The sequence below is a fragment of the Salvelinus alpinus genome, chromosome 10 (assembly GCF_045679555.1).
Source record: "Salvelinus alpinus chromosome 10, SLU_Salpinus.1, whole genome shotgun sequence".
Classification (NCBI taxonomy): Eukaryota; Metazoa; Chordata; class Actinopteri; order Salmoniformes; family Salmonidae; genus Salvelinus; species Salvelinus alpinus.
Window position 1 is genome coordinate 63,017,012 of NC_092095.1, and position 12,689 is coordinate 63,029,700.

The 12,689-nt window shown below is 42.6% G+C and overlaps 1 protein-coding gene across 1 annotated transcript; it reads left to right on the forward strand.

Moving 5' to 3' along the window:
• The first annotated feature begins 478 nt into the window (after positions 1 to 478).
• On the forward strand, positions 479 to 10,219 carry LOC139532546 (sodium/potassium-transporting ATPase subunit beta-233-like). The gene is made up of 6 exons (XM_071330304.1): positions 479 to 744; positions 5,503 to 5,631; positions 7,495 to 7,650; positions 7,990 to 8,174; positions 8,403 to 8,486; positions 8,767 to 10,219. The coding sequence occupies exons 1-6, from the start codon at positions 654 to 656 to the stop codon at positions 9,025 to 9,027; spliced, it is 906 nt and encodes a 301-aa protein (XP_071186405.1). The 5' UTR covers positions 479 to 653; the 3' UTR covers positions 9,028 to 10,219.
• Positions 10,220 to 12,689: the final 2,470 nt, after the last annotated feature.

Here is a 12,689-nt window from a genome sequence, read left to right on the forward strand (position 1 = left end):
TCCAAGGGAACCAAATGTGCTAGCTGGGATGTGTGTTTTTCTCCAATTACACAATTGAGGAATGGCCAAGTCATCTTGGCTTCATCAGATGATCATATAAGTATGAATAGTAATTATGGTAGGCCATCATACTTCTGTAATTTTTAACATTTTAAGTTTACCCACATTGTAAATCCCAGTTTGAGTGAATTAGGTCTCCAGATAATGAAGACAATGGTGGCAATTTGTAATGTATAGCTGGCGCTGTGAATCGATGTACTATGCCTCTGAATCTTTATTCATGTGAGTTCTCTTCTGTTGAAATCGCAGGGTCGCATCGTAAAGGACATTCTGACGTATACTACGTCCAAGGGTGGAGCAAAACCCTGCTCCCGACTCTCCACAAACGATAACATTACGCAGAGAGGACGCTCGTTTGTGATTCGCGAGAGCTGGCCCTCCCTCCTAGTAGGTGACTTGTTAAAATAGTTTTCGGGCGGAGTCGACTGCAACTGGGATATATCTGTGTGCAGTGAGTACGTAGGAACAAGCCGTGTACAAGTCCGTCGGTTTTTGGAATTTGGTACTCCGGAGAGGGATCGGCAGAGAGAAGCGAAGGGAACTGAATAAAGAAAGAGCACCACACTAAAAGGAACTGAAACACACAGTCGAAAATGTCTTCGAATAAAGACGATGGTGGATGGAAGAAGTTTATATGGGATTCGGACAAGGGGGAATTTTGTGGACGCACAGGGGGGAGTTGGTGTAAGTATGGCATTCTGATATTTCTGATCACGTTAATTGGCCATTAGTGGCCGGAGGTTTTAATCGAAATTGTGATGGATCTCATATGGCACGATCGAACGCCTATTGGGCAGTATGGAACGCGCACCGAGTCATAATTTCATCTTGGTGCATAGCACCTGTTCGATTTGACTTTGCAGCAATATGTGCTACAATGGTACGGTGTCACCGACTCCATATCATTGCCAATCGCCACTCGTTGTTCATGGTTCTCCATGTCTGTGTTGTGAGTAATAGCATACGGTGAACATGCGACTATTTCACTGTCACATGTCCTTGCTAGGTACCTACTGCCTTATTCAAAAGAACAGCCTACCGACTGTTCCAAGCAAAGATGGGTTTTCATTTAAATCACACATCTTAAATCAATATGAGAATCCAAATAGGTCGTTGAAAGACGGTGGTGGGAATATGCATCATACATCATTAGAACATGTTATTCTAAAGGTTCGAATCCTGATAGTACAGTAGGCTAGTTGATCACACTGCAGAGACGCAGCAGCCTATGCCTGGAAGGAGACTAGAACTCCCCATCGCAGTAACATGATCTATAAGTATTAGGATGGAATTACACCGTATGTACATGCTGTAGAGACTTAGTTTCATTTCCGTTGTAAAATGACACAATCAAAGGGTTAAAAATGCATCATAGTCCAAGGTGATTCAAGGTGATGGGGCCTTCTTGGAATTATGGAGAGGACATTCCATCTAGTGTTACTATTCGATGTGGATTCTGTGTCACTTTAATTAACAATGGAAATGTATTAGCTAGACAAATTTTACTTTCTCGTTTCCATCTGCACCCATGTCTTCCCTTGTCTCAATGTCACACAACTACCCTACGTTTTCGGTATTCAGAGGATGACCAGCTGAGCGACAATTCATGTTGCAATTTTGCTTATTTAACTAACGCCCTCAAGTTGGTTGGTTTGGTCATTTACTTCAACTGTGTTTTTTATGTGTATTATCTCAAGGCCAAAACTTGTTTGGATCTTTTCATTTTTGTGGTGACCATATTTTTATTTATTTAGTCATTTTTCTTGTTTGGGGGGGGTTACAGATACAACATATAATTTCATATTCAGTTCAATAAAATGAGAAGGAAACATAAAGAAGTGAGCCTCCAACCCCACTCCCCCAAACCCACCCATTCAACATGTCTCCAACCAACACTGGTGCTCCTCATCCATCCAATTTAAGTGGTGCATCATTTTGTACGATGTGTGTGACACTATCCATGACTTTAATGACGACTCGTCTCCATTCGGCCACTTGCATGATTAATTTAATCTGTCTACAATGCAAGAACATATGTTTTATCTGGTGTGATGCATGGAGAGAGATGTTGAACCCTCGTCTATAATATGGATAATATACGCACCCTTGTACCGGCCAATTGTGATCAGGGAAACACATGATCTGGATAAGACACCTTAGAGTGGTTGTGATGTCCTTATAATTCTGCCAAGGAACATGCGATATCTTAAGTCATGCGTAATTGATTGAAAGGGAACTGCTGTCTCCTATAAGATGTGACCTTTTGACATTGTCTGATGCACCACTAGGCCTATACAGTACTAGCTCTGCAGGTCTAGTGGGTTGGGGGACCACTAAGCCTATACAGTACTATTTCTGCGGGCTGGTGGGGGCGGCAGGGTTGGGGGTGACTTGAGGAGATTCTAATACTGTACTAGTACTATGGCTGGACTCGGGGCGGCAGGTAACCTAGCGGTTAAGAGCGTGCGGACGGTAACCGAAGGTTGCTGGTTCAAATCCCGAGCCGACTACGTAAAAATCTGCCTGCCTTGATTGGGTAACTGATTAATACAAATAAACTGCATAATAAATAAATGTGATTGGTCAATTGTGAGTCAGGGGCAGGGTCCAAGATGCTTTAAAAAACATTTATTTGTATAATAAAAAATCCAACCAAAGGAGCCCCACACTCAATGTTTGAAATACACCAGAGAGCATAATTTAGCCACAGAAAATTTATAGTTTATTAAAAAAACAACTGTGGATTATGTTTTAGCACGAGCACAGACCACAATAAAGGAAACGCCAACATAAAGGGTGTTGGGTCACCACGAGCTGCCAGAACAGATTCAATGCGCCTTGGCATAGATTCTACAAGTGGACCTAAACCATTCCAGGAAAAAAAAAAATGTTTAATGTAGGTTGCAGGGACGTTCTGTGAATGTTCTATGGTTCCCTGAAAGTTTTCCTGGAAGGTTTTATTAATGTTCTGAGAATGTTAATTCTAGGTTATTGGAAGGTAATTAAATAATGTTCTAAGAACATGTTTCAATAACTGTTTTGAACTCCAAGCACAGATGGGACACATGTAAATTCATTTTCTTAGGCATTAATCATTCAAACACAACTTTCCTTTCTTTTTTATTGTGGCACGGTGTCAGTGAGATTTGACACTGATCTTCTGTTCTCTATCCATGGAATTAGTCCACTGCGCCACCAGGATGCAGCTAGCATGCTTTTTCTTTTTTTTACTCATACAAAGTTGTTCACTAGTCTATTTAAACAAACCTCCATTTTATAGGAAGCGAGCACTCATTTAAGACCAGGTGTGGCCAATTAGTGAGCGTGATCAACACACTTAACAAGATAGAGGATCGTTTTGGTGATGCTGAGAATGGAATGTATGTTTTTAAATAACTTTATTAGAATGTTTACTAATGTTATCTTAATGTGCCGAGAACATGACTTAACATAGAACTGAGGAAACCTGTAGAAAACGTTTTATTTACTTTTATAAGTACTTACATTTCCACAGAAGAACGTTGTTTCTGGAAGCTGCGATATGTAACTTTTTGGGCGACCTGACCAAATTCACATAGATTTCTCACTGAAAGCAAGTGTAAGATGTGGTATATCTGTTCCATGTGCGCTATTTCTATGCTTTCTGTTTTTAAGTTTTGTTTTTGCGTCTTACTGTCAGTTTTGTAGACCAGCTGAAAATATAGTATTTTTGGTTCTGGAAAATCTATTTCAGTGGTTTAGATGGTACAATGATTCTCTACACCATGCTTGCTTGTTTTGTCACAAACCGAAATTTAGGCGAACTGTTCTGAATTTTAGCAATCAGGAAAAGGCGGCGTGATTTCTGCATAGTGCCCCTTCTGCATAGTGCCCCTCTAAACAATTTGAGAACATTACTTTAAATAGAACCATGAGGAAAAGTTCAACTGAGGTACTGAAATTCCCACCTAAGAAACATATGGTTCTCAGAATGTTATGTACTAGCAGGGTATCCTGCACCATTCCCAGAATGTTGTGGGAAGGTTGTATGCAAAATAACCATAGCACATCCACACTCTGACCAAGCTCTTAGAAACATACTGTATGGTTCTCAGAACGTTATGTGCCAGCTGGGTAGTATCTAGGTTTTGTATAAAAGCTGAGCACGCAGACTGCCCCCATTGTTATTGGGACCTGAATGTATTCATTTATTGGTCTTATCTGCAATGTGGGCACTATTTTTAGAGGAACCTAGTCTCTTGTGACAGGCCTAACAATTAAAGCTGAGTAGCTGGCTTGAGATTTGTTTCTGGGTGCTGAGTTTAAGAGCAACCAAAAGTGATTTGACAATTTTATTTACTCTGAAGCCTGAATTTGCTGTTCTCCTGGCTACTACTGTATGATCTACTGGTTACACTTCATTTTCCTGCCCTCAGTGAAGAGTCAAGACAATGTCTACTCTTATAGGTGGATTACTATTTGGAACAGTAGCTTTGTGGTTAGGTCACCTCCTGCTCCCTCCATATGAGACACGGGCTTCTCTGTCTGCATGCATTCTATCTGTATAGGTGTCACTAAGCCCAGGTGTGCATCCCAAATGTTCCCCTATATCGTACACTTCTTTTGACCATGGGGAATAGGGTGCCATTTGGGACTCATTCCAGTTATGGATAGTCTGTGTACAGACCAGGAAGCTTAAAGTAGAAAACCAGGTGGGCTTGGATTAGTAGTAGAGCCAGCCAATCTATTTATCCAATTTTTAATATGTTTGATAGTGTTGTGGTGCAATGACTGGGCAGTCTATTGAGGTTTGACGATAGGATAGACATGCATGAGATTGAATTGGTCCAGTTGGAATTGGAACGCTGAGGAAACACTCGTCTGACGACACAATAGGCAGACTTGCTGTTTCTCTTTCTTAAGCTGTACCCTTCTTGTCTCACTTTGTGGTGCAAGACATTGCTTGTGTATTTATATTAAAATGGTATGCATTTTAAGTCCCCAACTACACAAACACTACAGTCAAAAATGAAAGTGGGGATCCACAGTCTACATGTCTGTGGTGTTTGGCGTACTGTACACACTGGCTCTGCAGGGCTGGTTAGGGTGGCAGGCTGGTTAGGGTGGCAGGGTTGACTTGAGCAGATTCTTAACTACTGCAGTAATACTACGGTTGGACTTGGGACTTCATTATGGGGAATGTTCATTGTTTTTCAGAGCAGATTTAACATTCTACAATTGCGGAATGCTGGAGTTCTGTATGTGGCTTTTTGTGTGACTCAATTGAATGAGTGGAAATGGACCTTGTCAGCAACATAACAACCAAATCTTAATTTCATGGCATCACTGGTGTTTGTAGTTTTTTGTAAAAATTTTAAGAAGGGGAAAAAGGCGTATGTCACAATCATCTGTCCTCCACATCTTTAGCATGATGATGACCCATTTCTCTCTCTTCTTTTACAGTTAAAATTCTAGGGTTCTACTTAATCTTCTATGCTTTTCTGGCTGGAGTATTCATCGGCACCATCCAGGCCTTGCTTCTCACCCTCAGTAACTACAAACCCACCTGGCAAGACAGAGTTGCTCCCCCAGGTAAGGTATCACTGAACACTAGACACTGAGCCACTACTGCTGCCTGGGGATAAGAGATGGTGTCCAACCACAGTGGCTTCATTTGAAATGGCACCCTATTCCCTACCCACTGGTCAAAAGTAGTGCACTATGTAGGGAATAGGATGCAATTTGGGCTGCAGACAGAGTCTAACATGCGTGTTTGTATATCTCAGAGGGGTGGGTTATGTCTGTCAAACATCCTCTTATTGAATTTCACACTTTAACTCGTTAAGGGAGTCCCACTGTGAGATATCAGCTGAATTGACATTAGCACTATATGGGCCAGAGAGCAGGCCGGCATTTTGAGGTCAGACACAGAGGACTCTTGTCTTTCAAGTAAACGGTGGGTGTTATCCATGCATGCAGCATGTGGAACTATTTTGTAGCTAGCTTGTACAGTATTATGCTTACGTCCAATAACAAACTGGTGAAATTAGATTTTTGGCAAAGATGTACAGAAGTGCTTCTGTCAAAATGAACTCTGGTCTAGTAGTCAAGGATTCAGTTCACGTGTTATTCCAGTTACTGCAATCCTACTGTTTAAATACTCATGTCGTATTGGACATTTTGGTGTAGGTAGTGGGTCAGTCAAGTGTCGCAATTAATTCCTCTAAAGGCCTCCTACATGGGTGGAGACCTCTCTTCCCAATTTGTTAGGGAGTGTAATGTTTAAAGAAGGAGAACTGTTCCCGTTCCCCATTATTGGACGTTGCATATTTCATGTCTTTCTCCACAGCTTCCTTTTTCTGAGCGGTTTAGTCAGTTTCACTGGAGTCTGTTCTGATCACGTGGGTGTGAAATGGAGGGAGAAGTGCTAATCGTGAACTTTACAGTGTGGTCCCCTAACGGAGCTCTCTCCTGATGCCTTTGACTAGAGTTAAAACAGACCGTGAAGTTCTGGTAGTCATTGCTTGCTTCCTTTACCAGTGAGAGCTCTGTGGTAAACTGTCAACGGCAGATGCTATTCTCTACTTTATTTTCTCCCCTTACACAACACAACCCAATCCCACAGCACCAGTGCCCTTCCACAGAGCATTAACCCTTTCCTGTTGAAGACATGTAAGCTGCATTTGAATTAGGTCTAAAGCCAGTATCCCAGCCCAGTCATTTGTCTGTTCGGGTATATATAGCCATGGTCTGCTCAGGGAACCTCCATTAGGAGATGAGGAGAGGTAGCTAGGCATTGATAGTGCGTTACTTTCCACAGGAGGCCTGATAACTGGGCCAGGTCGTCACAACGAAGAGGACACCTGATGGCTCTAACAAGCAGAAAGAGAAGAGTCAGACTATTTCTTTATCTCATAAGCTGACAGAGGAGAGAAGCGTTACACTCTTCAGACTCCTCACCTCACTCAGTCCAGTTAGAGTTCTCTTTAGTTTTCTGGTCATGAAATATGGAACTTAGTGTGGGGGCTGGGATGGGCTGGTTGTAAATAAGGAAGTAGAAGAGAATAGGGGTGGACGTGTTTTAGATCTTGTAGCGTAGAGACAGTTGTCTTTTGTTTGAAATGGGCTTTTCCCTTTTACTGACCCGTCTTTCCTGCTAAGAACAATGACAGGGATTCACCTTGTCTTCCTCTTCAAGACTGTTTTCCAAAGTGTGGACTCTTCAATGGATGACTGCCTCACTGAGAGACTTCATTAGAAAGCAAATTACACTAACTGTTCTAAACTGGTTTCATACTCAGTAAGGTTATCTCTAACTGCAGTACTATTGTGAGTTAGTGTAAATAGAATGGTCACAAGTCCACTGAAACATTATTGTCCTATTATAAAAGTGTGTATTGCTAATAGTACTTTACTTCTGTAACATTGAAACTGATGGTGACTGTCTGTTCTCAGGCCTATCACACACCCCACGCTCCGACAAATCCGAGATCGCCTTCAACTTGAATGATGTGGAGACCTACTTGGCTTACACTAAGGCCATGCGAGAGTTCCTGGTTATGTACGACGACGACAAACAGCGGGACCAGATGAAATACGAGGATTGTGGAGGTACAGGAAGTGTTCCATTCCGCTCTCTACCCCCTCCCCCGACCCCCTAGTCCTACCCCCTGCCATGACACAGACCTAAGAGGTGCTCTGTGTGGTGGAAGCTCTACTTAGATGGAGGTGGTACCATCATCTTCTAGCCTTTTGCTTATTGAATCCTTCCTGACGTTCTAACATCAGGTGGGATAGGAACTAAGTGGCCGGGACATGGAATGGAATTGTGTATTGACTTCTTCAGAGAAGGTGTTTTTTTGTAATTTGTTTTTGATGAATTAGTTGAAGCGAGCAGCTGTGGCTTCCTGTGCTCAGTTGTTTATTTGTGATTTCTCCTCCTGCCTTCAGAGCAACCGGATGACTATAAGAACCGTGGCGACCTGGAGAGTGATGTGGGGATCAGGAAGGCCTGTCGCTTCCAGAGGAGCTGGCTTGGGCCTTGCTCCGGCATGGACGACAGAGACTTCGGCTTCAAGGAAGGAAAACCCTGCCTGATCGTCAAGCTCAACAGGATCGTCAACTTCAGGCCAAGGGTAAATATCCTCAGGACATAGCTTTCAGGCCTTATCAACCAGGACATATGAAAAGTTGACCTCACTTCACTTTGATATTTCCAGTGGCCCCTGGTTGTTAGTTCATGCATATTTCCCCCAAAGTAGTAGTACATTATTGAATACAAAATCTACATAAACTTTCTTAGGTAAAAGTGTTACTGTTTTTTGCCTCCTCGCTCACTGTGTACCTGTCCTCCATTCTTTCAGCCCCCCAGCTCCAATGAAAGCATCCCTGAGGGAGCCCAGACCAAGGTCCAGCCCAACGTCATGCCCATCTTCTGTACCAACAAGGTACGCCAGACATAGAATTAGATGGAACCACATCGAATCACAATTGATCATTCCAATGTCGGTGGACACTAGTCAGTAAAGCAACATTGAAGCCTAAGGGAATGTTGACTTGAATGGGAATGTTCATTCTAGCAATTCTAGAATTGCTTTCGAGGAATAGTCCCCATTCCGTCAGTAAACCAGCTATTATAAATGTGTTTCTGGGTGAAGGTCAGACGTCAGAATGACCAAAATAGCACCGTCTTTCTCCTTTTGACTCTCTCACCCAATCTCTTTGCAGAGAGAGGAGGACGCCGGTAAGATCGGTGAGGTGAAGTACTACGGCATTGGTGAAGGTTTCCCCCTCCAGTATTACCCCTACTACGGCAAGCTGCTTCACCCCCAGTACCTGCAACCCCTAGTGGCCCTCCAGTTCGTCAACCTCACCATGAACACCGAGCTGCGCATTGAGTGCAGAGCCTACGGAGAGAACATTGGCTACAGCGAGAAGGACAAGTTCCAAGGAAAATTTGACGTTAAATTCACTGTCACCAACTTATGACCACAGTTAGGCTCATAGCACTTTTTCTCTCCAGCCCCCTCTCCCTCCCCAACCATTTCTCAAAAGTAACAAAATAATTTAGGAAAGGGAGTTGGGGTGGAAATAGGAAGTTAAGTAAAAAAAAATCACAACTAGTCTTGAACAAAACTCCTAACATACGGGACGACACTTCATCTGTCTGCTTTACACTGGCTTCTCTGCTTCTGTCTAGGGTTAGAATGTAAGTCGCAGGAGGAGTAGCAATAGCATAAAGTATTTATTCTACTGTAAATGAAGAATATTCCTTGAGCCATGGGGACATGTTTCATTTATGACTGTAAATTGTAATTCCACTACTGATGTGTAGCGAGCAGTGTTTTGTCCCCCCTCCGTATTGCTGCCTTGTGTGGTTTCTATACATATTTTTGGAGTGTACAGTGCAGTAGTCGCATACATTGGTCCTTTCCAAGCCATGTTGTAACCTGTTTACTTATGTGAGCAAGCTTTAGCAGTCCAAGATGTGTATATACTATATATGAATACTTAATCATTTAAAAATATTGACACGGTACTCTCTGATCTCTTCTGACCCGTGTGATGGGAAGGCTGCACTCCAGGGAACTAGGCCTACTCTTTCCTTATTTTTGCCTTTTATCTGATTGATTGTGGGAGAATTTTTACATCGCTTTTCTTTTAGAATCCCTTAAATGTGGGATAAGGGTTTTATTACGCTATTGTTTCAGGCTTTTACTTCCTTTCGTTCTGTTTGATTCACTCTTAATGTCGAGTTGTGTCTCTGCGTTGTTAGGCTACTTTTGCCTTTTGTACGGCAACGGTGCTAACTCTGCTTTTTAAAGATGATTGTTTTGCTCAATTACGTCACGTCATCTCACAACGTGGTGTAATTTTCTGATGAATGTTTCAGCCATTTTACATGGTGGAAGGAGTTTTATATTTATGCGGTTGTACTTTTTTTATTTAATTTTTTCTGCAGAAAAGTGTAATGTATAAATACAATACCAAAGTCACTGGTCCAAGTTGAGAATCTTATCAGAAGCAGTGCTGTACCCCGTGTTTTTAGGATTTCTTGTCGATGTTAAGTGCTAAACGTCAATGTCTAACATCAGTCACGTTATCAGGAGTTCTCATCCGCTCTTGTCATTTATTTAATCCCAGTAAGAAAAAAAACTGAAATAAAATGATGAAAACACAACTTTCTTTATTCCAGTTTCTCTCAAACAAGACCAATACCCCGCTGTAAGGACACACCGCACTAGTCTAAAGTGGAGTCCTCTCCTTGTCTCATTTCCTTTCAATATGCACTGATCTGAAAGAACAGGACAGGTAAAAGGACAAACCCCTAGCTATAATCTCTGCTTTATTGCTGTGACTTTCCCTGTCATTTCAGATCAGTGACAATGGAAATGGAACCACATCAGACCGTTGTATTCCTAGTCTTTGATTGTTCAGTGAAACATTCTGGTAGTATCTAGTGTTCAGAGAATAGTGAGGATTGGCAAGGAAAGGGTTGTTTGTTTATGCATTTTGAACCCTGCAAAAACACTTGTCAGATTTGAAATGCCCTTAATTAAAAGGAGACCATCTTCATCCAAACGGACTCCTTATCAACTCTAACCAGATGCTTACAGATCAAGGAGGAATAAGTGCTGCCAAACCAGCTCCCCTTGGTGCATCTGCCCGTCCTCTGTTTTCCTACAGCTAATGACTGTCAAGGTCAACTCGGTGCATTTCAAAAGATTTGATTTGACCAGTTTTTTTTGCAACAACGTGACAATAGAGAAACCGCTTGTCAAATGATTATTCTTTTTATTACATTGTCGGCTTGGAAAAGACTACAAACCACCTAGAAATCAAGGATGTTACAGAGAGCTGTCAATGCTACGTAAAGGATATATGGTTTTTTTTAGCTACTAGCCTCAGTTGCCATGGTTACCACAGCTCATCTCCTGAGAGACTACTGCCATGGCTACCGCAGCTCAGCTAGCCTCCAGGTTTATGACACATCACCTGGGTGACTAACACCATGCTGCTCGTTCTTCAAAAGAATTTTTTTATTTAACTAGGCAAGTCAGTTAAGAACAAATTCTTATTTACAATGACAGCCTACCCCAGCCAAACCCTAAACCAGACAACGCTGGTTGGCTACCAATCATGGTGAAACAGCCTGGAATCGAACCCGGCTCTGCAGTGACACCTCTAGCACTGAGATGCAGTGCCTTAGACCGCTGCACCACTCGGAAGCCCATGTGGAAAGGACTCCTTGATCATGACTCTCAGGTCTGTTTCTTTACACATAAGAGTCATTGGACGAAGGCATCTTCTGTATTGGGGAGTTTTAAGAGCCCCAACACTCGGTCTGAACATTAACACTCATCAGGACCTCATCTTTCATATCAGCAAGAAATCATTTTATAAAAACATAAAGGTAAATTGATAAACACCTTTATATAGGGTTAGGATTAGTGTTCCCACACGGTCATATCGCCAGGTTACAGCACGTGTTTACCAAAGAAATGACGGAAGACAGAGCTGTGCTAATGAGCTATCTAGCATTCGCCGAACACCTGTGTCTATTGGAACAAGTCCTCCAGAAATGTGTTGTCACTGAGAAATACTGTCGGCTGCAACTGTGATAAAGCCTAAAACAGTGTACAGCACAGGGGGCTGGTGGCTCCTTAATTGGGGAGAACGGGCTTGTGGTAATGGCTGGAGTGGAATGGTATCAAATACACCAAACACATGGTTTCCAGGTGTTTGATGCCATTCCATTCGCGTCGTTCCAACCATTATTATGAGCCGACCTCCCCTCAGCAGCCTCCTGTGATGTACAGTAATTCTATATTTTGTATTTGTGAAATTAGTAAGTAAATGGCTTAATGTTTCTAGAACCGGATCGCTATTAATAACCCATTCACATTTAAATGGAGTATTTGGCTGTTTTGAGCCAGTCTAGCTCAGAAGATAACAGAAGGTCCTTGGACCTGAAGGAGTAAAGGTAGGCTCCTTAAGAGTTCATCTTGGAGTGCAGAAAGGCGAGCTTTCAACTGAGGGCTCTATTCAATATGGAAAACTGAAGCGTTATTGAATCAGCGATAGAAATGTGAAGGTCATTTCCGATTGAGCCGACGTGCAGCGTTTCCCGTGAATGCAGTCCCGCTAAAGCGGGAACATTGCCTTTAAATTTCAATCACGCTACAAAGCTGAACTTTGCGGACTGAATAGGGCCCTGATACAGTTTGGCTCTGGTTCTAGTTTTATCAGAAGGGATATAGCTTGTCTTAAATAAACATTGAGGTTGTTGTGAGCAATCTTCAAGTCAAGTACAACACAGTAATCTGAGGGATGACAGCCATATTGAGTAGCTGAAGTGGTTCCTTCCTCAGGCCTACCTGCCTCATTTGTCAGTTACTCCACCACCGCAGGTTCCTCCTCTTGGAGTTTGTCTCTAACACACGCAGCAGCTGAAACTTAATCCCAGCAACTCGATTTGGGTTTTCCATCAGAAAGGCTTTTATGAATGGGAGCCCTGTGTGTTTGCCACCGGGACCTCAAATGAGGAGGAGTGGAGTGACGGTGCATTTTCCAACCGTCTCAGTAGTGCTGTGACAGGGCCAGGGTGAGGGTGTCCAGGCAGCGTAGACTGACTGGTGGACTGACTGCCT

Coding starts and splice junctions, on each gene's coding strand:
- LOC139532546 (XM_071330304.1), top strand. CDS start 654: ATGTCTTCGAATAAAGACGATGGTGGATGGAAGAAGTTTATATGGGAT. Junction 7,651..7,989: donor GAAATACGAGGATTGTGGAG/GTACAGGAAGTG, acceptor TCCTGCCTTCAG/AGCAACCGGATGACTATAAG. Junction 8,487..8,766: donor CCATCTTCTGTACCAACAAG/GTACGCCAGACA, acceptor ATCTCTTTGCAG/AGAGAGGAGGACGCCGGTAA.